Below are 23,937 nucleotides of genomic sequence, written 5' to 3' on the forward strand. Positions count from 1 at the left end.
AAAAACGGGCTTAGGAGTAGGAGAAAGTATCCTAGTCCCTTACACTTCGTGTCCGTGTTGCTGGGTCTTTGTCTAGCAGTCATTCAGACTGGAGGTTAGACTCATCTCACCCAGCATTAGCTGTATGCAGTGCCTGATTTTGCAAATTTTTTTGTAGATGTTTACTTTTAGGTGGAATGATCCATGCCATATACATGCATGTTTTTCTCAAGTAGGTATTTGGGGACTTGAGGGTGAGTAGGTCAGGTACAAGTGTTAACAATTTGGACATGTTTATGTGGCCAAGTAAGTTCTACTGAAAGGCTGCTTCCATACTAATAAATTAAACATGCCTAGTACTGTTCTGGGCCTTGAGGCCAGCTGGGATGCAGAGGCTTACTTCCATGCAATGGCTGTCTCACCCTCCAAAACAAAGTGTTCTATGCAGACTTCTTATTAGGAGTGACCCGTGATCCCTGCTAGCTCTTGAACTACGCACGGGAGTTATTTGGGAGAATGCTACTGGCACAGACCAGAGCCATTCCAGATTCTGTGGTAATAATTTATGCTATAGGTAACCAAGTTCCTGTGCGCAGAAATGTTCCCCAGCACTAGTGTAGACGTAGCTAAGGCAGGCACCCTGTGTTTAGGGAGAATGGAGCAAGAGAAGTGGGCTGAAGTATTTCCAGTCCCACCTTCTGCTCCTGCAGACCAGAGAAACGAAAGACTGGGTCCATGCTCACATGCCACTTGTCTTCAGTCTCTCCCCTAAAGCAAACTTTAGATCTTACGCTAAACTTGGCGATGGAATAAAGATTTAGAGCATGGAAGATTGACCGTGTTTGGTGTTGACCAGTCACTTACCTGACAGATAGACAAAGCCTTCCTTGTAGTCCCAGAGGAGGGAGTCGTGTTAGGGATGTACCCTGAAGGATGTTTTACTCATCCTGATGATAGTACATCATATTGTGTCACTGAGGGAGACAGAGGTGACCAGACCAGAACTTCCATCATGGTATGGCCCAGGGTTTGATACATGTGGTGGGGATATAGATCAAAACTGTAACAATTTGCTCCCCCCGCCACTCTCAAGTGATGAGCATCGAGAAACATGATGGATCATCAGAAGAGAAAATGCATCAAACGTGGTTTTGAAAGGTTTCAATGTTGGAAGTTTCCAACTGGGTAGGCAAGTTGCCTGTTACAAAAGGCATACAGCTTAAGCAACTGCTGTCCTGAAAGACTGTTAAAATTAAATTGTGAATTGACATCTCTGTCATTACAGCCCTGGAGCAGAGTGGCTGCCTAGGTATTTCATAATGGAGTGTGTAAGCCTAGCAACACATGGCTTAGGCTTCTGTATTATGTAATTTAGTAACATTAAACTAGGATGTTCTGATAATATTATTTGAAAGCTGTTTAGTTTATTTAATACCATTTATATTTTGTATGTCAGTTGAATTCGTGGAAAAAAAGGTTTTAGAAGGAACAAGGGGGAGCATGGTAGGAAATTGTGCAATGTACTTATCTGAGACTGCATCACATGGTCTGCAAAGCACGGTTTTTGCTTTCATACACATAGTCTTGGCGACTTTCCCACTAGCAACAATAGTGCTCAGACTCATACTGATGTCACTGTTGAGTTATTTAATTTGACTGAATGAGATTAATGTGTTTATTTAAAACCTTGGTCAAAATGGAAAAGAAAATCTCGGGACAATACTTTTACGTGAACATATATGTTTTCGTATCTGATGATTGTAATGTTGCATTAACTTATCAGGGGCAGTTGTTTACACACACTAACGCCCGGGAGACCCCCTCAGATAAGAAGCGTGAGCCATTTTCCCTCTCAGCCTGGAGCAGAGACTTCTACACCACTACTGGTCCTGTGGGCTTTCATCCCAGGCTCTCCTTGTTTCCTGTTGCTGCTTTCAGAGCTGATCCACAGAGATCCCAGCATTGTTTCATTTTCTCGCATGAGGATGGGGTTTGGTGCGGCCAAGCAATGACAGCGGTGTGGTGGCATTTGGTGGATCCTCCCCAGGTTCTCACTAGGGCAGCAAGGGACAGACACCTTCACTGCACGGGATGCCTGGATGGGGCTGGAGCTGGGCTCTGTAGGCTGAGCCTGCTCCCACAAAGACTGGAGACTGCCTGCCTAAATTTTGTCCACATTATGTTTTACAAGCAGCTTGAGGGTTTTTTCCTGTGATAAATCATTCTGTCCCAAACCAGGACATTGGCTAAGAGGCTCTGATGCCCTGGGCCATGTGTGCTTACCCTGCAGCATGCTCCAGAGCTGTGTGGTGCTGAGCATATCAGACTGTGCTGAGGAACCAGTCTTTAGGATTGGCCCCATATCTTGATATGTTGTGCCTGTCCCTGCAGTCGGTGTCCCCAAGTGCCCTTTGAACTCTTACAAGAGCTGTGCATTTAAGGAAACTGCAGAATAATGTGGTTTGTGAAGCCCTCCTGCTCCCAGCACCAGGCAGTATCTCTCTGTCTCCTCAGTGGCTGCATATAAGCAGTGCTGAGGACTATGTATGGGCCTGTACTGATGCAGGGCAAGAAGGACCCAAGTCCTCCTGCAAGGGTGGAGTAGGGCAGTCATGGAGCTACTTCTCTGGAGGCATCATTTAGAAGCTGGCCCCGTCTCCTGCTTCAAGTGCCTCTGTATAGTTGAGTCCTTTGGACTTGGTATGCACAGGGGGTCCATGAAGTATATTTAAAGCAGTAAATAGTTTGACATACAAGCACGTTTTTCCTCAGATTTGCAGTCAGTGGAAATATGTCATTTTCAGCTAAAATTAGACTGGCTCCAGCTACAGTTAAAAAAGAAAAAGAAAAAGGAAAAGGAAAAGGAAAAGGAAAAGGAAAAGGAAAAGGAAAAGGAAAAGAAAAAGAAAAAGAAAAAGAAAAAGAAAAAGAAAAAGAAAAAGAAAAAGAAAAACCCTCAAGAACTAAACTCTTTCTGTTTGACTTTGTCAGATGTAGCAACTCCTAGCAGAAATAACTCAGGATCCATCCAGCACAAACTGTGTCCAAAAGTCTGTGATTTTCATCCAAAAAACTGTGAATTGTTGGAGAGAGCGAAACAGACTGGCTAGGCAAACAAAGTTTTTCTCTTGCACATGAGAAAATATAAATAAGCTTAGAGAACAGTGATAGATCTTTCAAAGGCACTAAATGAAATCTGGGAGTAGTTGGATTTTAAAATAATTTTGCAGTTAATGTTATACAACTCTTGACAGTAGAGTGAAATTGGAGGGGCAGAGAGACAGCTGAAAACAGAAAAATCTTCTACTCATTCCTTCCATAAAATTTGATATTACAGATTTAATTTTATAGAACATGCTTGAGCTGAACCCACAGCTACCAGCATAAAAAAAATAAAGATACATAAAAAATAAAATAAAGATACACATACATATACATAGTAAATATAACCCAAATCCTGCAACAATTTGCCTAGTGCATTAAACTCTAAACACAAATTGAAGTGACTAGACACTTAATGCTTTCTGAGGTCCATCTCTGAAATGATTATGGAGGGTGGTGGGGAGGAGAGGCTTGGACCCAGTATAAACAGCAAAAACCAAACAGAAAACCATTGAAAATTAAATATACATTTTGAATCATGTCTCTTTCAAAAGATTTTATTGAAGGAACACTGAAGGGAGTGTGTGAAGCCTAACTGTGTATTATGTTGTTATTCCAGGCTTCATCGTCAGTTTCTTGATGTTTGGAAAGTTCTGAGACCCGCCCTGTTGGACTACTTGTAACCAGTGCCTAAGACTACAAAAGCGTACGTGTGGAAGAATTTTTCCTTGAAGGAAGTGTCCATCTCAATATTGTGGGAACTCTGTGCAAGCCTTGCAAGGCAGGAGAACGATTTGTGCTTCCGTTGACACTCGTGTGTAATCTCTGCTTCTTATGCACTCCAGCACCCCTATCAGTTCCTTGTTCTCCTTCACCAGCCCTGCAGTGAAAAGGCTGCTGGGCTGGAAACAGGGAGATGAAGAGGAAAAGTGGGCAGAAAAAGCTGTTGATTCCTTGGTGAAGAAGTTAAAGAAGAAAAAAGGTGCCATGGAAGAACTGGAAAGGGCTCTGAGCTGCCCGGGTCAGCCCAGTAAATGTGTCACGATCCCACGTTCCTTGGACGGGCGGCTGCAGGTGTCTCACCGCAAGGGACTTCCCCACGTCATATACTGCAGAGTGTGGCGCTGGCCTGATTTACAATCTCACCACGAGTTGAAACCACTGGAATGTTGTGAGTTCCCATTTGGCTCAAAACAGAAAGAAGTGTGCATTAACCCCTACCATTACCGGCGGGTGGAAACCCCAGGTAATTATATCATCTGCAAATGATTTACATATCTCTATTAGCTCTTGCACTGGCAGGTCTAGTCTTGGTGCATCCTACAAAGTTCTGCTCTGAAATCTGAAAAGGCAAGCTCCATTTGATGGAAGGACCCTGGGTCTTTCTGTGCCCGGTGGCATCACAGCTCTGGCTGCTGGCATCACAGCTCCGGCAGCCGGGAGTAAGGAGTGCCTCACCCCATGGGGTCTGTGTCCCATCGGACCCCTGAGGGCGCCCGGATCTTGTCCATGGTGCTGAAAGCGAGCTTCCTCCTTGTGGACGTGGGTGCTGGCTGCCCTCTGAACCCGCCTTCTGCAAACTGGTGTCCATTTGCATGAAGTGTAGGCCCCATCCTAGACTTATTACCCTGTCTAGATTTATGTCTCATTGTCTGAAAACCAACCATCGACTCATTAATCTGCAGGAAAAATGTATCACTAGCTCTTTCTTTAACGATTAGAGTTGCAGTGAGATGGCTTATTTTGCTGTGGATATGAATCCAGGTCAGTTGGTTCTTCCTAAAATGCCTGGTGGCCTTCAGTGGGATTTACTTGCCTGAATGGATAGTTTATGTGAAATAAATCCCCCAAGTTCACATAAAACTTTGCGTTTTTCCACTGATGATCCTCTTTAGACTGGACTTGGTCAGCACTGAAAACTTATGACCTCACTGAAGGGTCATTTAATTGGGCTTTGTGTCAATGAAACAGCTATTAGAAAATTATAGTGTTCAGTGTTTACTTCTGCAGGGATCTTAGAAGGCAGGGCTGGCAGAGATCTTGAGCAGTCTTCCTGTTCTCCCCTGCCTCTACTCCCAAAACAAAACAAATTACCAGGTACATTCCTGACAGATGTTTTTCTAATGAGCTCTGAAAATCCTGTGTGATAGAGGCTCCACAACCTCCCCAGGCAAATGAATCTATTGCTTTGCTATCCTTACAGTTCAAAATGATTTCTAACGTCTAACCTAGCTCTCCCTTGCTGCCAAAAATCACAGTAATTTAATTTACTAATGGAAACAGTTGGTAAGTGTATACTTATTATTCTGTGATTACTCTTTGTCTGGCATGAACTTTACTCTGAGGTGACATTAGGATCAGATAAGTGAACTGTGGGATGTTTCTTTTCACACAGATGAAATAAGGGAGAGACATTTGTTAAACAACAGGGGCTGCTCCTTTTTCTGATAGTCCTTCCACTGGAGTGGAGCTGTCATTTTGAAGTTGTATCTGAACTGCTGTAAACATTGTCACAACTAAAATTTTACAGCTGCAATGAGTGGTGCTTTTTGTCAACAGTTTTCAGTGGAAAGAGCTGATCTCCTGCCTTGCTAAAATAAACTCTTCAAGAACCTAAGAAAAGATGCTCATAAAATATCCCATTTTGTTTATCTTTCTCTTTGAAGGCTGCAGTCTTTAGTGTCTTCTTTCTTCTGGTGTAACTCCAGTGTAGTTGGTGGAGTCTCCTCAGCACAGTAGCTGACAGCACTGCACAGTGCTGTTTTCAACCCCAGTCTTCTGATCTGTTCAGTGCCAGCTAACAAACGCTAGTACTGGGATAATCCAGCAACTGCTAAATGGGTGCCAAAGCTTGTTGTTCTGACCCTGAAACTCAGAAGGTTTCAGCTGTGAACATGTCTCTATCATTTGTCTGTGCAGCTGACTGGCTACATACCTGTTAGTAAATGAGACAGGGCCAAGGTGCAGGTCTGAGTATTGCTGAATTGGTAGCGTGCTCCCGGGCACAGCTTTGACCTGTGCAGACTCGCATGAACTAGCAGTTCGCAGGGTGCAGGGGTTAACCCACAGGAGGGACTTCAGGCACTTTGGACGTGACCAACTTGTTTTGGAGGTGAAAGAGAGCGCAGCTGCAAGGATGCAAGTTGTGCCGTGCCAGTTCTCCACAGGACTCGGGAACTGTTCTTGGGCTGTTGTATTCACCCCTACTGCTCTTCTTATGGGGACATCTTAGAAGCTGACCCCACAAGTGGGTCACCCACCTGCTAAAGATGTGGTGCAGCAAGGAGTACAACCTACTCAGGTGTGCTGGGGCAGTGGCAGGAGAGTTACCTTACACCACTGCAAGTGGCAGTAATGCAGCTCCAGGCCAGAAGAAGTTAGAAAGCAGTGCTGCAAGGAGGCGGTGGCGAGGCAAGAGAAGAAAGGAGCTTGAGGAGAAAGTGGTAGCAGTGAGATCACCACAGAAAAGGCTAGGAGCAACTGATCGAGGTGCCAGTCTGTTTAAACAACAGCCCTCTTTTAACTACAGGAAATCTGCATCTTGGCTGCTGGTGATCTTAGGCTTATGTGAGATTCTCTGAACCTCATCCCTTGGAGCTAAAGAATCCACCCATGAAATTAGTCAGCAGTGCATTTCTTTGTAATCCACAAGCCAGTATTATTTTCATACAAATGTCCATCCTTTTGAGTCTCACTTTCCATCACTGCAGTCTGTCTTGCTGAGTCAACCATTCTGTGACCAGATCCATTAACTTTTATTCAGAATGAATGAGATGTGTCAAAGATGGGAGGGCCACACCCTTTCTGTAATGGCCTGGCAGATCCCTAGACCTCTATTACTAGAGAGCAGCTTTAAGCTCTGCTCTGAGATTCAGGGGTTTCATTGCCTCTGCTGTGTCCTCAGGCTGCAAATCCTCAGGCTCCACATCCTAGTCTATGCTGACCAATAATGCACAGATTATGCACAGCTTTTAGTGCTGCTACCAGTGTCCCCAGCAGATTTATTCTCAGGTCTGCTGAGCAGCAGGTGCCATTTAGAAAAAAAGCAGCATGTATTTCCTCTGTTTGTGCAACATCCCACTGCAGAGAGGGGTTAGGCCACCTAGCCTAAAGGAGGTAGGTATGGTGGTTAGGCTCTGCTTCCCCCTTCATTGTTTTACCTTGAAGAGCTGGTCAGAAGTCTGAATGGTTTGTTGTCAGGAGAAGTTGCAGTTTCAGAAAAATATAAAAGCTGCCTAAACATTTACCCTGTTATTTTTATATGAGATCACTCCTGTGTTGATAGTGCAAATTCTAATGTGCACTATTGCTGTAGACAGCAGGAGCCTAAATGAACTGACTGATTGCTTTCGTCAAGCCTGAGTGGGACTAAGATATAGTAGCCTCCCAGTTGGAAGACCACCTGATGATCTCCCTATTGGCCACATGTTTGGTGTTTGTGAATGGTCATGGGCATAGGGAGCAGATGGATCTCACTGGAAGGCAGGTCTCCGCAGGCAGTAAACTCTGCAGAGATGGGCTGATGTGTGAGAAATCGCAGGGTGGATGTTATACCTGGAATTAAACTGTGAGGCAGGTAGTTTGCTTGCCTGGAGTTGCAGGCTCTGTGCATATCCAGGTTTCCAGCAAGAACTGTCGCAGCTAAAGGGAACAGGAGAAAGCGTAGTGCAGGAAGGGCAGTGGCAGGACTTCGGACATCACTGTCTTCAGTTGAACAAAGACTGTGAACACTTGGGCACGCATAGAAGGAAGGATCCACCTCTGGCTCTCAGTGGAGAATAGCAGGTACAAGAAAAGGACTCCATTGAGTGGAGACAACGCAGGTAAATTATGAGGACAGACACGTCCCAGTGCACTCAGTCACTCAATTTTGTGCCTCTGGTCACACTTCCTTCAGATCTGTTGAGCCCTGGAAAGTGACATCTGTTATCAAAAGAGCAAGGAGAACAAGGCCTTCTGGAGAATTTTTGGCCACAAACAAGAAAGTCTCTGAATTCCTCACCACCACAAAGGCTTTAGCCCTCTAGGCAGCCACAGAGCAGTCAGTGGAAAGATTGAGTGAGGTGGCAAAAACTGTACAGCAGAGCAGAAATTAAAAGTACCCTGGTCAGAGATGGGAAGGAGTTCAAGGCTTTAAAATTCCTCTTGCTGATTCACTCAGGGCGAGTCAAAGGCTTTTCTTGGCAAGTGCTGTTCACACATCCAGATTCTCAGCTTTCATTTTGAGAAGAAGTTGCCTTGAGTTCACAGGGCTGAAGAAAGCCACTTCATTAGCGGTGGTACCCACAGTAAGGTGTCAACCACCCAAAGCTGTATGGCATTGCTGTAGCACAGCCGTCCCTTGCTCAGCACCTCTGCTGGGTGCAAAGGGATCACCAGTTCCCCGTTTTCTAGGGCTGCTGGTCAGAGCTGGCTGAGCAGCAGCAGACCTGACAAGCATCATACCAGTTGCATGGAGCAGCAGAGGAAAACTCCAAAAGCAGCAGCAGCTCACAGCCTGGAGCTGCTCACAGCAGCATGGGATGGGAGGGATCCAGCTCACCAAAACCACGTCTGCAGTGGTGGTACTGGCCTTGTCCCAAAATAGAGCGGATGAACTGAGCACTGAAAGAGTCTGTGTCTCTCCGCTGGCTGTGAAGGTATCCACGGGGGACTGGGCAGTGCATCTTGCATGTGAATACCTGTATTGCCTGTATGACTCCTACCTGGGGAGCCTAGGAAATCCAAAAAGCTAAAGAAGGAGTAAAGAAGCAGAAATACGTTTCTCTACCAAAGGACTTGAAGAGGGCCACAACAAAATCTTCATCCCACAGGCAGGGGCACATCAGAGGCAGAAGGAAAGAAAGTATTCTCCACAGCACCATCCTTGTGCTGGCCAGGAGCTAATTAGAAATGTGTTGGGCCAGAGAAGGGTCTATGTGTAGTCTCTTAACAGGTATTCCAGTGCCTGTGCTTCCAGGCAGGTAAGAAGATAACTTCTGCAGTGAACCCACTGTCATCAGTCCAATCTTTTGTATGTTTTTAGGGCTCAGTTCTTCATTTCATGGGTGACTGGCAAATTCCCGAATGGTATATGCCAGTGGGTGGGCAGGAGCGTGGTTTAACCCTGCCCTGAGTGCAGCATAGTGCTACATCAAGCAAGAAGCTGTAAACCTGCCATTGGTACAAGGCACTGGTCCTCCTCCTCCTGCTTAAACTGCCTCAGCTCTCTGAGAAGTCGATGTGCACTGAGGATGCACTCCAAGGAGGGTGTTCCTACAGCCCCTTCTCATGCATGTTTTGCATTATCTATATTTTAGTTGCTTTATAGCAATTATTCCACTCTTTCATTATGTTGGATAAATGGGAGTTCACTGTAATTAAAAGGTGTTAGCTAACCTACTTAAAAAGAATTGGCCTTACGTAGACAGAACTTTTGGGCCCAAACAATACGTTAAAACACGTTCAAGCCATATATTCCTGTCAGCATTTATAACCAAGAGCGCACACTGCTATTTGTTTCCATAAGCTAGTAAGGATAGACTGGAAGATTACATGCTGCTTGGTTTTAGTCCAGAGAAACTCTGGACACTAGGTCAATCAATACAAGCCTGCTGAACTGTTCCGGTGTTGGGACAATTCATCCTTGTCACAATAACTCAGATTGCCTCCTTATCTTCTCTGGTGGCTTTTAGATCTGCACAGTAGCAACTGGGGATTCATTCCCCCACTTGTTTTTAAGGCCTTAACTAAGACAATTCACAGAATCACAGAATCAGCTAGGTTGGAAGAGACCTCTGGGATCATCGAGTCCAACTTTTGACCTAACACCACTGTGTCAACTAGACCATGGCACTAAGTGCCACATCTAGTCTTCTCTTAAACACCTCCAGGGATGGTGACTCCACCACCTCCCTGGGTAGCCCATTCCAATGGCTAATAACCCTTTCTGTGAAAAAATTTTTCCTAATGTCTAATCTGAACCTCCCCTGGCGCAGCTTGAGGCTGTGTCCTCTAGTTGCCTGGGAGAAGAGGCCAACCCCCACACTGCTACAACCTCCTTTCAGGTAGTTGTAGAGAGTGGTAAGATCTTCCCTCAGCCTTCTTTTCTCCAGGCTAAACAATCCCAGTTCCCCCAGCTGCTCCTCATAGGACATACCCTCTAGACCCTTCACCAGCTTTGTTGCCCTTCTTTGGATTCACTCCAGCACCTCAATGTCTTTCTTATAGTGTGGGGCCCAAAACTGAACACAGTACTCGAGGTGCGGCCTCACCAGTGCCGAGTACAGGGGGTCAGTTACTTCCCTAGTCCTGCTGGCCTATTCCTGATACAAGCCAGGATGCTACTGGCCTTCTTGGCCACCTGGGCATACTGCTGCCTCATATTCAGTTAGGCACTACGAGAGCTAGTAACTAATAGAGAAATCTTGAGGCACATGAATCACCTGTTGTAGGTGCTGTTCTCCCCCCAAGGACTACGGGAGACCCAGTTAAACCCTCAAGTTGAACTCTCATATGCAGAACTATTTAGTAAGCCTTTTTGTGTTCCAGCCTAGGGGCTGCATCGTCATAGGTAACTCACTAGTTGGGTTTTCTAAAGCATTTCGACTCCAGTTCTGCTCTCACTCCTGATAATGTCAGAACCCAGAATAATTTGGGTCAACTTTAGATTTCTCAATGCAGCAGTGCTGTTAACAGCACTGACAGTATGAGATGTAAGTGAAGAGAGTTTATGAAGAGAGGCGATACCTTCCATTAGACCAGTTTTTACATGGATTAATTTGGATTTCAGTTTTCTGACCTGCATTTTCCATGTCTTACCTACCAACCGTTGACATTTGCCTCCTCATGCTAGATCTTTTCTAACTATATTGCAAGAGCTAAATTAATATCGCTGAAATATTTGAATTGCCATTTACATTTCCTTTTAAAGTTCCCACTGTCTGGCTGGCAGCATTTTCAAGTACCTGAAAACTTTTTAAATCTGGTGTCTAGCTTCTGGTCTGTGCTTCCTTTTGCCCATCTGTAAAACACTGGTAGTAAAACATGCAGTGTACTGCAGAGCACTGTTAGTTGTTATTAAACTTGGCGGTTGTTTTGGCAAATCCTGGTGATAATATTTAGCAAACTCCTGACATGTTCAGTCTTTCAGGAAGAAAAGAATATGTAATTTTGAGAGGGAGAAATGTGCCACTTGCATTTCTGTAAGAGAGCTGTGTGTGCATGCTGTGCCTGTGAATTTTATGGTACCTTGCTCAAGACAGGAACAAGTCCGTATTTTGTGTATGGAATTGCTGCAGCTGGCTGCAAATCTGGAAAAAAAAGGTCCAAGAATCAGCTTTTGATTCTTGTTTTTGGACAGGTTTGCTGTCCTTCAGTGACTTGCATATAGACAGCAGTATTTGGGCGTCATGGAATGTGCCTCTTTTTAACTTAGGAAGTGGTACACTTTCAAGTGTGCAGTTTTAACCAGATTTTTTCTGTTCTTATTTTCAGTCCTACCTCCTGTACTCGTTCCAAGACACAGTGAGTTTAACCCTCACCTCAGCCTCCTCGCCAAGTTTCGAAACACTTCTCTGCACAGTGAGCCACTGATGCCGCACAATGCCACCTATCCTGATTCTTTCCAGCATCCTCCATGCACCCGTTTTCCATCATCACCCAGCCACATGTTCTCCCAGTCGCCTAACAGTATCAGCTACCCCAACTCACCAGGAAGCTCTTCTGGACCAGGAAGTCCATATCAGCTCACAGGTAAGAATGAGCTTTCAGACATCCCGACTGAGGCGGTCGAAGCTCTTGCCAGGGCCTGGGGTCAGGTGCCAGTTCTGTGTGCTTACCCCAGGCTGTAGCTCCAGATTGAAATGTTGGACAGAATGGATTTGGAATGTGATTTCTTGTGACTGTCTCTTAGTACTGTCTCCCAGTCCTTCTGATGCGTGCTCAAGGGACTATGAGCTGTAGTCATCCTACTCCTAGAAGTGCCTGGATGAGATTTCATGATTACTGTAAGGGGAGAGTTGAGGAGAGGAGCAGGTGTGCCAGGCCACTTTCTGCCTAAAGCTGCCCATCCAAGCTTCCAATACAATCCATGGAAAAGAGCACTTGTAACACCTAAGTTAGGCACCTCTAATAGAGATGGTCAGGGTAGGGACCTTTAGACACTCCATCAAGAGAGACAGGATAAAATGGGGAAATCGGTATGCAGAAATGTTTTTTAATGTATGATGATCCCACTGACTTGTATAAACTTCAGGAAATTAAGGTGTTTAACAATCTGGCCCAACACTTGTGAAGCCACCAGGCAAATTCCTATGACTTTGGAACGTGTTTCATCAGCTCCACAGTTCTGAGGTCAGCAGGGTTATGTCACTCAGATTGTTTGCATTTTGAACTTCTTTCTTAGTACTGCTCTAATTACCTGAGAATTTAACTATGCTTGTGCTGTTAAATATACCAAGAAGGTGTCATGCAACACAGCTGAGAGCTGGCTTTGATATCAAAACATGGTTCAGATTAACTTCTGCATTTTTTTGTAAGTCTCAAATAGCTTCAATGATCTCAACTTTTTCACAAGGATGAATTCAGGTCAGAATCTCGTAGCTTAATGTTTTAATGTCTCAATTACAAAGCATTTAAATTAATGTCCTTAATGATATGCCTATTTTGATTTTAAGTGCAAGAAAGGTGTTTATTTTTACAAGGTATTTGTAGTATTTGAACTTCCTTTTAAGCTGGACACTTTCAACACAGTGTAATGTTTTTCTTCCCTCTCCATTCATTGAATGTGCCTTCATTCATTTCTTCTCTAGATCCATATTTCAGTTTAAATCATATTTAGCAACATCGAAACATTTCAGCAAGTAGTAGGACTTGTTTGTCTTCTCCCATCTTTTTCTTTCACCTCTGTGTAACCAAGCTGGATTCAGTGGAGCTGGTCCTGGCAGGTAAATCAGGCCCATTCCAACTGTGTAATGACTCCTGACTCGTGTTTTTAACTGAACTTGGGACCTTGCAAAGCTACTTAAAAATGGAGTGACTCAACCTGAGCTTCAGTATATCACAGCACACAGCATGCTGATAAGTGTAATTTGCCTGTGTAACAATCAGGGATGGAAAACTATCTAAAGCAAACTGGAGTTACATCAAGAAACTTGAGTGGGATTGGTGTGACCCAATATAGATGTCAACAATGCAAATTTCTACATCTCATGCAATTGTCTATACCTCTCCATAATCAGTGGAGAAAAGCAGGCACTCCTAGAACAAGTCGCATTGCATCTTAAGATTTATGTCTAAAGTAGCTGAGGTGCACTTCATTTGCAGTGCCTATTTTTCTTTAGTGGGTATAAGCAGAGCTTATGGTGATTAGCTTAGGTGTAGACATCAAAAATACCTGTATAACCACATATTCCTTTCTGTGACTTGTATACTCTTCCATTCTTTCTTTGTTTTGTTTTACTATTCTAGCTTGTTGCATTTTCTGTGGGAGGGTTATGTCATCTATATGTTAGGAATATCATATAGTGTATAAAATTCCGAAATCCTGACCAGTGCTTAAATAGAATAACATTCCTGTGCAGCATTTACTTGGAAGATTCAATGATTGTCTTATGAGACAGTCCACGTTTGTCAACTCTGGGTGAAGTTGCTCTGTTTTGAGGGCCAGCCAACAGAAGCCAAACACAAGAGGAAATTTCAACCTGGAACCAAGTTAAACCCTGGTGGTCTTAAAGAGACCCTTAGTCCTGCAAGCTTGTATATGGCTATAATTGACACATAAGCCCACTGAGTTTCTATTCAGATGAATAAAACTACCTACTTTTACTGCTTATGCAGTGACTGTTGGCATTTTCTAATACGAATATGAAGTCCCTTTTTCTCTGTCTTTCTACAGCCTCCTGTCTTTCTTGAGAATCCCCACTATAGAGTCGCCTTCTGTTTTCTAGCTTACTGTGCCATAAATGAAACAAATCAGGAGCTGGGCAGGTTGTGAGTTGATATTCTTTCTCCATATTTTTTCATCATATCAGTTGCTCTTTGATGGGAGACTGAACAAACCAGAAGAGGGCCAGCCTTCCCTTGTAGGACAGAGGTAAAAAGGACAAATCTGGAGGGAGTTTTGCCAACTGATTTTAGAGTATAAAGGCTTTCCATAGGCTTTTTCTATAGCCTGTGAAGAAAGAGAGCTTTCTTCCAGACAATCAGTTAAAGTTAGCTTCTGCTCTTAAATCATCCTCTTCAAGTTTTACATTTGGAAGTGAAGTCTGGAACTGAAGGATCAAACTGTGTTACTTTCTTAGGGTAACAACTCATGCTAACAGAGAGCTTGACTGGACACCGGTCTAGGCCTGAGGCACTGTTGTGACTGTCCCTCTCTCTTTCAAGTACAGCATGTCCAACATGACAGCCCTTCCTTCCTGTCTTCCCTGAACGTGTAATAATCTTAATCTGGAGACTGAAGGGAGGTGAGGTTCAGATTTGTGCTCTGCTTCCAGCCCTTTTCTAGCTAAACAATACTGAGTAAGTGCTAAGTGCTCACCAGGAAAAGAGAGAATTTACCAACATACTGATTTAGATGTCTTTTCTTTCTTTTCTTTCTTTCCTTCTGTCTAATAGTGGAAACTCCACCCCCACCTTACCATGCAAGAGAACCTCCAGGGAACCACAATGGGCGGTCAATGGATGCAATAGCTGAAAGTCAACTAGTGCTGTCTTTGCCCAATGGAGGTAAATCTGCCGATGGAGAAGCTGAAAGTAAATAACCATTTGTACTATTCTTCAAAGAAAAACTGTTAAGCAATAAAAATGTTATTTGAACAAGAAGGTTCAGTGATCTGTAATAATAGGTTTCAGACAGTTTTACAGTAAGACTGTGTACTAGATCCATCCATTAGCTAGCAGAATAGGCTGATTTAAGAATTCAGTGAATTATGTGCGAAGTTACAGAGTCTAGACCTTGTTTGCATCCATGGTGTATTACATTTAGAAAGCCATTAATGAAAGCAAACACTGTTATCTATATTGTAAAGACAAAGTTATCAAATCAAGAATGGTGAGGCAATATAATACAAAAGAGCACTGATTTCTATTTCAGAACTGATTTCTTTATCACCTTCAGTTCTGGGTTTCAAGTACTTTAAAGCCTTGTGGTTGGCATCTTTCTTACTGCCATCTTTGTATTAATGTTACATTACTGGCTGGCTAGAAAAGGAAAGGGCATATTCTAGTGAAGTACAAAGAGATTTTTACAGAAGGCCAAACTCTTTGTCTCCATATAAGAATGCTTTAGTGGGAGAGGGCATGGGTGGTCAGACTAGAAGGGACTGGGATCCTCCTCACTCCCCTCAAAGCAACTTCATGACCTCTCCAGCATGGTCTCCACTACATCCAGACTAGTAGTGGCAGGTGATGCCTCCACCATTAGAAGCCCATTGCTGCAGAGCAGCAAGGGGAAATGGAGCTCTTCTGCTGGGTTTTCCTTTGGCTTCCTGCTACCGCAAAGGAAAAATCACCATTGTTCTTTTAGTCCAGCATATTGTAGTCCTAAAAAATGTCCTTTATGGCATGAGTACTGAACACTTTGCACACACGTGCACATTAAAAAAATAATGCTAACCTTCTGAAACAGTGAGGAATATGTATGTACCATGGCCAGAAAATAACTAGTTATCAGACACCAATACTTTAATTTCTTTACCATAGTTTACCATCCACAATCACTGCCCTAGTGAGTATTAGTTAGCAGTTTATTAGAGGTTAGGCACAGAGGTGCTCTCGGGGCTGGGGGTCTCACATGCCTGTGGTGGGCAGGCAGGATAAGGTTTCCCACTAATTCCTGTACGACAAATGAGGCTCAGAGATTGTGTTACTTTTTTGGGTCTTTCTCTGTGTCTGAGTTAGAAAACCTGGGCAGGGGTAAATCCAAAAGAAATGACCTTGCTGACATTTCTGCTTACAGTCCCACGTGGAAGCGGAAAGCCCCAAAGCATGCTAAAAATTGGGGGGAGTGATTAATTACTTCTGAACTTCAGAGTTTGGTATTAGGCTGAAGGCTTGGCTCAGTTTTGACTTGCTTTGAGCCCATCTGTCATCCCTAGCTCCTGCTGGTGTGCAGAGCAGATGTGTCCCTTACTATTTTCAGTGTAGAGACTGGGCCCCAGTTCAGCAAGGAATGTCAGCATGTGCTTAATTTAATGCAGTGGAGTTATCACTTTTAAGAACAAGTGGGACTCCTCAGAGGCTTAGTGTTAAGCTGGTGTACTAGCCCTTTGCATGTTTGGGGCTTCAGTCATAAAATTAAGAAGAAACAGAAGCTGTTGTTGAGATAAAGCCTGATATAAGTGACTATTTGGATGAAGAGTCGGAGGGGGGGGTGGGCGTGGGAGGAAGGGAGGGAGGGAGGGAGGAAAGAAAACAGGGAATGATTGTTTGAAAAATATTACTGAGACCTGAGCAGCTAATTAATTTTATTTCCTACAGACTTTCGGCCTGTTTGCTATGAGGAACCCCAACATTGGTGCTCAGTTGCCTACTATGAACTCAACAACCGGGTAGGGGAGACTTTCCAGGCTTCCTCTCGAAGTATCCTTATAGATGGATTTACAGATCCCTCAAATAACAAAAACAGATTCTGCCTAGGACTGCTGTCAAATGTAAACCGCAACTCTACTATAGAAAACACCAGGAGACACATAGGAAAAGGTAAGAGAAAATCCCTTCTCGTTGGGAATATTCAGAGCTTGAAAGAACCGTGCACTACATTAACAAACCTAGCTGATTTGTCAGATGTGCTTGTCTTAAAGCTAGAGCTCTGGGATTACTTCTGAAATAGAAGAAAAGCAGCTGATTCTTTTGTGACTGTATAACAATCAGCAGAGTAGCTCCTTACAAAAGCTATTTACTTGGCCAGTGAAGAGAAAAATGTTGTTTATAGTTGTGTGTTCTAATTTAGCAGTATGTATTTTCATTTTATTTATTAGAGCTTCTGGCAACTGGGAATATTGCCATTGAAATGCCACTAAAAGGATAATTGCTGGTGCCTCAAGGCTGGTTCTCCTACCACCAAATAACAAAGGGAGATGGATGAAACACTAAGTAGTTGAGTTATTTAGCTGAGGAACTCTACTGGAGTTGCCTTTGTAGTTTTTTCCCTCCTACCAGTCTGATTCCCTGCCTTGTCAACTTCTTGCCAGTAAAACTAAGTCTTGGATTCTCCTTCCAGCAGTTCTCCTTGTATGCTCCACTTCTGGTGTACATATACCCTGTGCAAACACAGGAGCATACGCTTCTGGTGACAAGTACGAGGAGACCACACCTGGACATGCGTGGCTGCACACACTCCATCCCAGCTCACTAGGGCTGTGTAGGGCCTGATATTCTCCCAGAACTTACTGTTGTTTGTGGCGGTGAGTCAGAAGCCCTTTACCGGCCATTCTCTGTGCCGTTGAAGGTTTGCCTGTTCTGGTATATCCAGTCTAGACTCAGTATCTTGCCAACCCAGCCTCTCACCAGTAGCTGCCTGGGAATGGATTTCCCACTGAGCTAATTAACTCTAATTGTTCCACTCCTATTATCTTGTCAACCTCACTTCATTTCCCAGGCCTAGAGCAGTATTTTAATTGGCTCTTGATAGTCTAGTGTTGAATGACTGAATAGGAGGAAGCTCAGAGATAAATGTGACATAGTTTTTACAAACAACAGTGAACCTGAAGATTGGCACAGGAGATGTAAGTAGCTCTTGCACTTTTCTCTGGAAGGGAAGCACTTGTGTTGCAGATGCACTGTGTGAAGCCAGTGTAATGCTACAAGTGTCTCTCATAGTAGTTTGTTGTGAGGGGTGGAAATGAGTTGTATATCTAGTTCTGACTTATTCTGAAAATAAAGCAAAGCTCCTCTATCAGCGTAAGCTGTCAGAGGGGTGTAGATCAAAGCTGAGCCCAGCCCTAAAAGAAGAATGACAAAAGATCCCAGTCAAAGCTGTCATTTGAGGATGTTACATCCTGTGACTTTCTGCCCCAAAAGAGGAAGAGACAGAACAGGAAGAAAATGAGGTGAATGCTAATGGTCCTCATCCATTCAAATCTGAAGATCCGTCTTCATTGATTAAAAGTCTTTTAAAGTCTTACACTAGGAATCCGCCCAAGGGAAGGGAGCAGGTTGCGCAGAGAGGAGCTTAGTATATCAGAGGTCCTTAATTTTACTTCTCTTCCTTCTTTATGCAAATCTTAAAAAAAACATGTTCAAGTGGAATAGAAGTAGCACCAGTACAGGCCTGCAGAAGAGCACAGAGCAGCTCCAGAAGTGTGCAGTTCAAAGGCACACTGGACAGATGAAAGCTACTGAAATGGATACAATTGTCACATGTTAACAGGGGAGAAAACAGAATGAGTAAACAAGATTAGCTCAGTAGGATAAGGATATGTGATTGAATTGTCATCTAGTGTATCAGCGTGAAACGGTTTCCTGGAAATACCACATCAAAGCTAAAAACAATCCAGAACACAATGCAACATCTACTAGCAATTGGACCTGTTTCAGCAGTCAGACTTCAAGGACAAAAAGGGGACTTCTGATCGGAGTTTCAAAAAGATGTGGGTGCTTGGAGACTGCTGAATTTCCAGTTTCTGCAGAGAGCAATGAAAACCCACTGAAGCACATGGACCCTTGATTTGGTCTTCTACAAATGTGTATTCAGCTGCTTGGCTTCCTTGAGGGTGCTTGTCTCTGCAAATGAATACCAGAAGAATGGAAATACGCACTGACATTTCATTACTGCTGTATTTATTGCTTTTTAAAAGTCCACAAGGAAAAAGCAGATTGTAGCCTCTGCTTTCAGAAGTGACTTTGGTGTTTTTGTTATGGTAGTACACAGGTTGGGCAATGCCTTTGAAAGCACTCATTTTTTTCAGAAATTGAGTTACTCAATGTACTCCGAAAATCCAGCCTTTAAAATTTTTCACCCTAGCACCCGGAAGTGTGGTCTTCCTAAATCAGTAGCCACACCTGAAGATTTGAAATGGGGTGAATGTTAATGTTCTTATGCTTCTCTCCTTACCTTGTGTTCTCACTGTATCTGTTTATTTCAGAAAGTTATGTGGACTTCATCAAGGTCAGCTAGAGCTTTGTGTTTTCAGTCCTTCCCTTTTATCCATCCTCCACAGAAGGGAAGGGTCAAGTAAGAGCAGTCACCACGTGCAGCATCCCATAATGTCTGGTGCAGTTGGACTGGAGCTGACGACTGATCTAATAGAGGTGTCATCTCACCCATGTTCCCGGTGCAATACTAGCGTGTGCTCTGAGCCACACCCCCCTGTCACTCACATCTAATTTGAGAGCTCGTGGGTGCGTAGAAGTAAAAGTCAAGTGATGGCTTGAAGACAGACTTCAAGGTTCCTGTCTGAGTCACTCTGGAAGTCTATGGGAGAGTGTATTTTTCCCAGATTCCTTTCCCACTCAACCTGCTTTTCCCCAAGCCTTTCCCACTTCTGTTTAGAGGCTGTTTTTGTCCTAAGGGTGTGCTGCTGCCCCTTGCTGTCATGACCACAGAATGATGAACAGACTGGGAATATGTAACCAGCCTTTTTTGTATGAAAGACAACAGGAATAAAACTAGCTACAACTGAATTAAAGCGTAGTTATCACTAGCTTTGCAGGCAGTCCACTGAGACTCTGTGAACGTGCGCATTTGTATGTAAAGGTTTGAATGCCATGCCTGGGAATAGAGAGGACGATTTTATTTTTATTTAGTGGTGTTTTTTATGAGAACAAAGAACTGAGTTCTTCCACCTCTCTTGGCCACCGGAGGGGTTCATCTCACCTAATCTAGTCATGGGAAGGGCGAATGTCTAAGCATCTTCACAGGATGACTCGGCCCCCCTCAGGCTGTGGTTTCATGCTCACGTTTAAGCAGTCTGGGTCCCCATTGCCACCCTTGCACTGATGAAGATCTCACTGCAAATAAATCTTCTTTTGTTTTGTTTTGTTTGTTTTTAAGTTTATTAGCTGGTTCAGTTCCCCAATCTGGATGGCTGCCCAGTCCCCAGCCATTGCTGCCAGCATGAACACAGGTGTGGGAAGAAGCAGCAGGGGCAGGGAATGAGGGCACCTTTTCAGCACCTGCACAGACTTCCATCAGTTTAAGCTGGCTGTGAGCCTGCACTCTGTAGCGGATGGAGTGAATCATCTGGTCACAGTGCCTCTCATCATCTATCAAGTGGAGAAGGCATCTACACAATTAGCTTACACAAGATCGCTAACTTTAAGGTTGCTGAATTGGGCTAAGATAAGTTCTCCCACTAATTTAGGTGTATTTTCATGAAAGTAGACATCCTGGGGGACCACAGTCTTTGAATGGATAGAAATGCTTCCATCTTTCATTTCCCCAAGGCATGATAAAAATTTGAGAGTTAGTGTTGGTAAGTCACTCAGGCACTGAGAAGTCCAGAAGGAAATCAGTCATTTTCTTGCTAAAGGTGACTTTGAACAGGATCCGATGAGTAAGTCACGTCATGTAAATGCAAATACATAGTTCTGATGTGTTGGATAAAGCAAAATACAGAAAAGTTATTTTAAGTACACACCATGCTGTGTTTGAACTGCACGAGATAGGATCCTGTAGTAAAAAAAAAGCGTGCAATGAAGTGGGTCTTGGTCAGCATGCATGTGCTCAACAGTGAGTATAATGGATTTGTCAGTTCTTTGACAGTTTTGATCCATGCTTTGTACATCATTGACATATGTTTGACATTTATGTGTGTGTGTGTATGTATGTGCGTGTGTGTGTCATAAAGCACTATGCTGTTGGGTTAAAGAAGTAAACCAGCCTTCACTGAAAAACAAGGCAGAACATCATGTGCCAAGACTTTTTTCCCCTAGACCAGTACCTCCAAATAGCATTTATGACAATTTCCTCTTAAGGTTGGTGGGGCCATTGTACAGATATATGGATACGCACAGAGTTTGCTGTCTTTGAAAAGGCAATATATAGGCACTGGAGTGCCTGGAATGATCCTGGGCTTGTATGCCCACACCATAAAATAGTTAAAGCTAGTATAAAGTGTGCTGTTAACAATGGAGAAATAATACACGTTATTTTTTCTTTTTCAAGGTGTTCATCTTTACTATGTCGGTGGGGAAGTTTATGCTGAATGTGTCAGTGACAGCAGTATTTTTGTGCAAAGCCGCAACTGTAACTATCAGCATGGTTTCCACCCAGCCACTGTCTGCAAGATCCCCAGTGGCTGCAGCCTCAAGATCTTCAACAACCAGCTCTTCGCCCAGCTGCTTGCCCAGTCAGTCAATCATGGTTTTGAAGTGGTGTATGAGCTGACCAAGATGTGTACTATTCGAATGAGCTTTGTTAAAGTAAGAATTCTTTGTTTTCTCTTGCATTTCTGGAAAGGCAAATCCCATCACTTGCTAGCTTTGGTGCAAAACTAGACCCCATCAAATCCTTCTCAGGTGGGGATTTAGACATGCAAATTGCAAATAGCAATTCAGACTGCCTGTTTTCTAGTATTGCCTTAAAATTCCAGGTGCTTAAGATCAGTAGCTTTTGTGGCCAACCTGGAAATTTCTTAGACTTCAAAAATTAGGTATTCCATAGGCTTTTTGAGGAAAATAAGCAGAGATTGAATGGTGATGTTTCCCCATTGATTGCATAAAGAGCTCAACTTAGAGGGGCTTAGCAACGTGTAAATGTTGTAGCACATACCTTAGGCAGTTGTGATCCCTCCTATTGTTACTGGTTTGCAGTAGAGCTTGGTAGAGCCATAGATCTGCAAAGAATGTCCTTATGTCTCTAGACTGCTTTCCAGTCTCACCATTACTATAGACTGGTATATATGGTCTCAGTCAAGAAACACTGGGTCCTCCTTCAGCCTCCATTGAACTTGCTGGGAATTGTTGTTGTTTGCCACCTGTCTGATCCCTGGCAAGAGATTGTCTTAATTTCTGATGACATTCACTCTGGCCAGCCACGCTGCCAGAAGGGCTTCTTGCAAGCAGAATATAAAACCCAAAAGAACATCTGACCTTCCTCCTGTTATTTGGAAGAGACAGGAGACCACCAAAGCCATTACTGTTTCCATGTCTTTCATATCTGAACTTTGCAGTCCGATTGCTCTGTGTGCGATGTATGAGTCTTTGTGGGAGTTTCTTAAATCTTCTGAATGGCCTTCTCACCAGAATGAGATCTCTTGACTCCTTTTAGCACTTAGGATTTACTTAGATGCCTATTGTAGCATATAAGCCCCAGAGAATGGTGAGTATTTTGAGACTGTTTACAGATGCACTAGACGGACTTCCTTTACTGCTGCTGGGGAGAGATGGCAGCTATGTTCAGCCTGCAAACAAGAGAAGTTGCACCATTAGAAGCAAGTTGGTCCTGCTAGGTACCAGAAGAAGTGGCTTGAGTATGTCCCTTTGTCTTACAGATTTGGTTCTATACAAATGACTGAATCAAGCTGACTGAATTCACATCTAAGGTACTACAAAACTGCTTGAGGCTTGAGCCCAGTTCCCCTGTGTTCTGCAAAGCAGATGAACTGAGTCCCACGCAGCTTTCTGGTTCTGACTCTTTCCAGCCATCCTTGGGGACCTGTCTTCTTAACTCACTGAGAGCATTAAAGAGTTCCCTGTAACTTTTCCTAAGAGTCCAAGCCAAAATCTTTCTGCCTGTGACCACGCTGTTGCTTTTTTTCTTGGGAAGGAACTGACATCTTGTTCACACGCAAGCATTAGGGGAAAAAAAGAAAGCAAGAAACCCAACAAACAGCATTTTCTTTAATGGGAGACGTGAATGGGCATGTTGTTTATAAAGGCGGTGTAGCCAGTTACACAATATTTTCATTATCTCAGCAACTCAGGGGCAGTCTCTTTGATGTGTTATCTGCCTCCATGCCCAGCATGGCAGCAGAAATTGTGGTGTTGATGCACTAAATAGTGCTGCTGCCATATTATCACCTTGCTTTGTGGAAACAATAGCAGCCACTGTAGTGCCTCAGGCACCAGAAGACCAGTGCAAGGAATTATTTTGAACCCTTTCCCATGACCTTTGGAAAATGGCTATGCAAATCTCATCTTGGTTCTTCCTTCCTGGCCTGTAAAAACCCTTTCCTGTACTCAGTCTTCTCAAATTATCTCTCCCAAGGTGTGAACCCCAGCATGTTCAGTCTGGGGACAGGAGTGCCCCTGGGTGTTGGGTATGCAGTGCACAGAGGAGCATGTTGTCTGTCAGAGCTACACACCAAGAGCCCTCAGGTGCAGGGCAGTCCTTTGACTTCTCCCCTGATTCATGACCAGATGCTGCTGGTCACCTACAGCCCACAGGCAAGCAAAGCCAAAGGGCTGGAGACCCTGCCTCCTACCCCACCAATGCTTAAGCTACTAACTGGGAGGCAGAGATGGGTAGGGACCAAGACATGAGTAACTTGCCGGGACATCTTCTGGAGGCAGGATGTGGAAGAGACGGAGGTGAATGTCCTGTCCCCTCTGATACCCTTCGTGTGCCCATGGAGCATCTGGGAGGAGCTCAACCCTCAGGCAGATGTGAGTGTATCATCAGTGGGAGCAGACAGCAATTTCCATCCACTGAGCACTGCTGATAACAAAAGCAGGATGGCTTTTGTCCCCTCTCTACAGATGAGGCAGCTGAAGCACAAAGTGGAGAGACGGAGGGTCTGAACCCAGCACCCTCCCTTCCATGTTTCCCCAGGTCTTGGGGCTAAGGGGACAACCCAGCAGACTTGACCGTGCTCCCCAGCATGAGGCAGCTCAGTGCTCTGGGATGTGGCTGGAGCCTGGGCTGGAGAGACCTGTTGCCCACAGGAGGTGGGAAGGGCTGGCAAGAGCAGCAGGACCCCTTGGCAGATCTCC

General features: G+C 44.1%; 1 protein-coding gene across 2 annotated transcripts in view; it reads left to right on the forward strand.

The window, feature by feature from the left end:
* SMAD9 (SMAD family member 9) overlaps nt 1-23,937 on the forward strand; it is a 44,396-nt gene that overhangs the window by 10,279 nt on the left and 10,180 nt on the right. Inside the window, exons 2-6 of one of the 2 annotated variants that reach the window (XM_068421493.1) lie at nt 3,701-4,327; nt 11,557-11,814; nt 14,680-14,817; nt 16,543-16,764; nt 21,170-21,426. In XM_068421493.1, the coding sequence (XP_068277594.1) occupies nt 3,916-4,327; nt 11,557-11,814; nt 14,680-14,817; nt 16,543-16,764; nt 21,170-21,426 (1,287 nt within the window). In that variant the 5' untranslated portion in view covers nt 3,701-3,915. The remainder of the gene's footprint in view (nt 1-3,700; nt 4,328-11,556; nt 11,815-14,679; nt 14,818-16,542; nt 16,765-21,169; nt 21,427-23,937) is intronic. The other variant, XM_068421502.1, reaches the window with a different exon arrangement.

Source organism: Nyctibius grandis, chromosome 2, assembly GCF_013368605.1.
Source record: "Nyctibius grandis isolate bNycGra1 chromosome 2, bNycGra1.pri, whole genome shotgun sequence".
Classification (NCBI taxonomy): domain Eukaryota; kingdom Metazoa; phylum Chordata; class Aves; order Nyctibiiformes; family Nyctibiidae; genus Nyctibius; species Nyctibius grandis.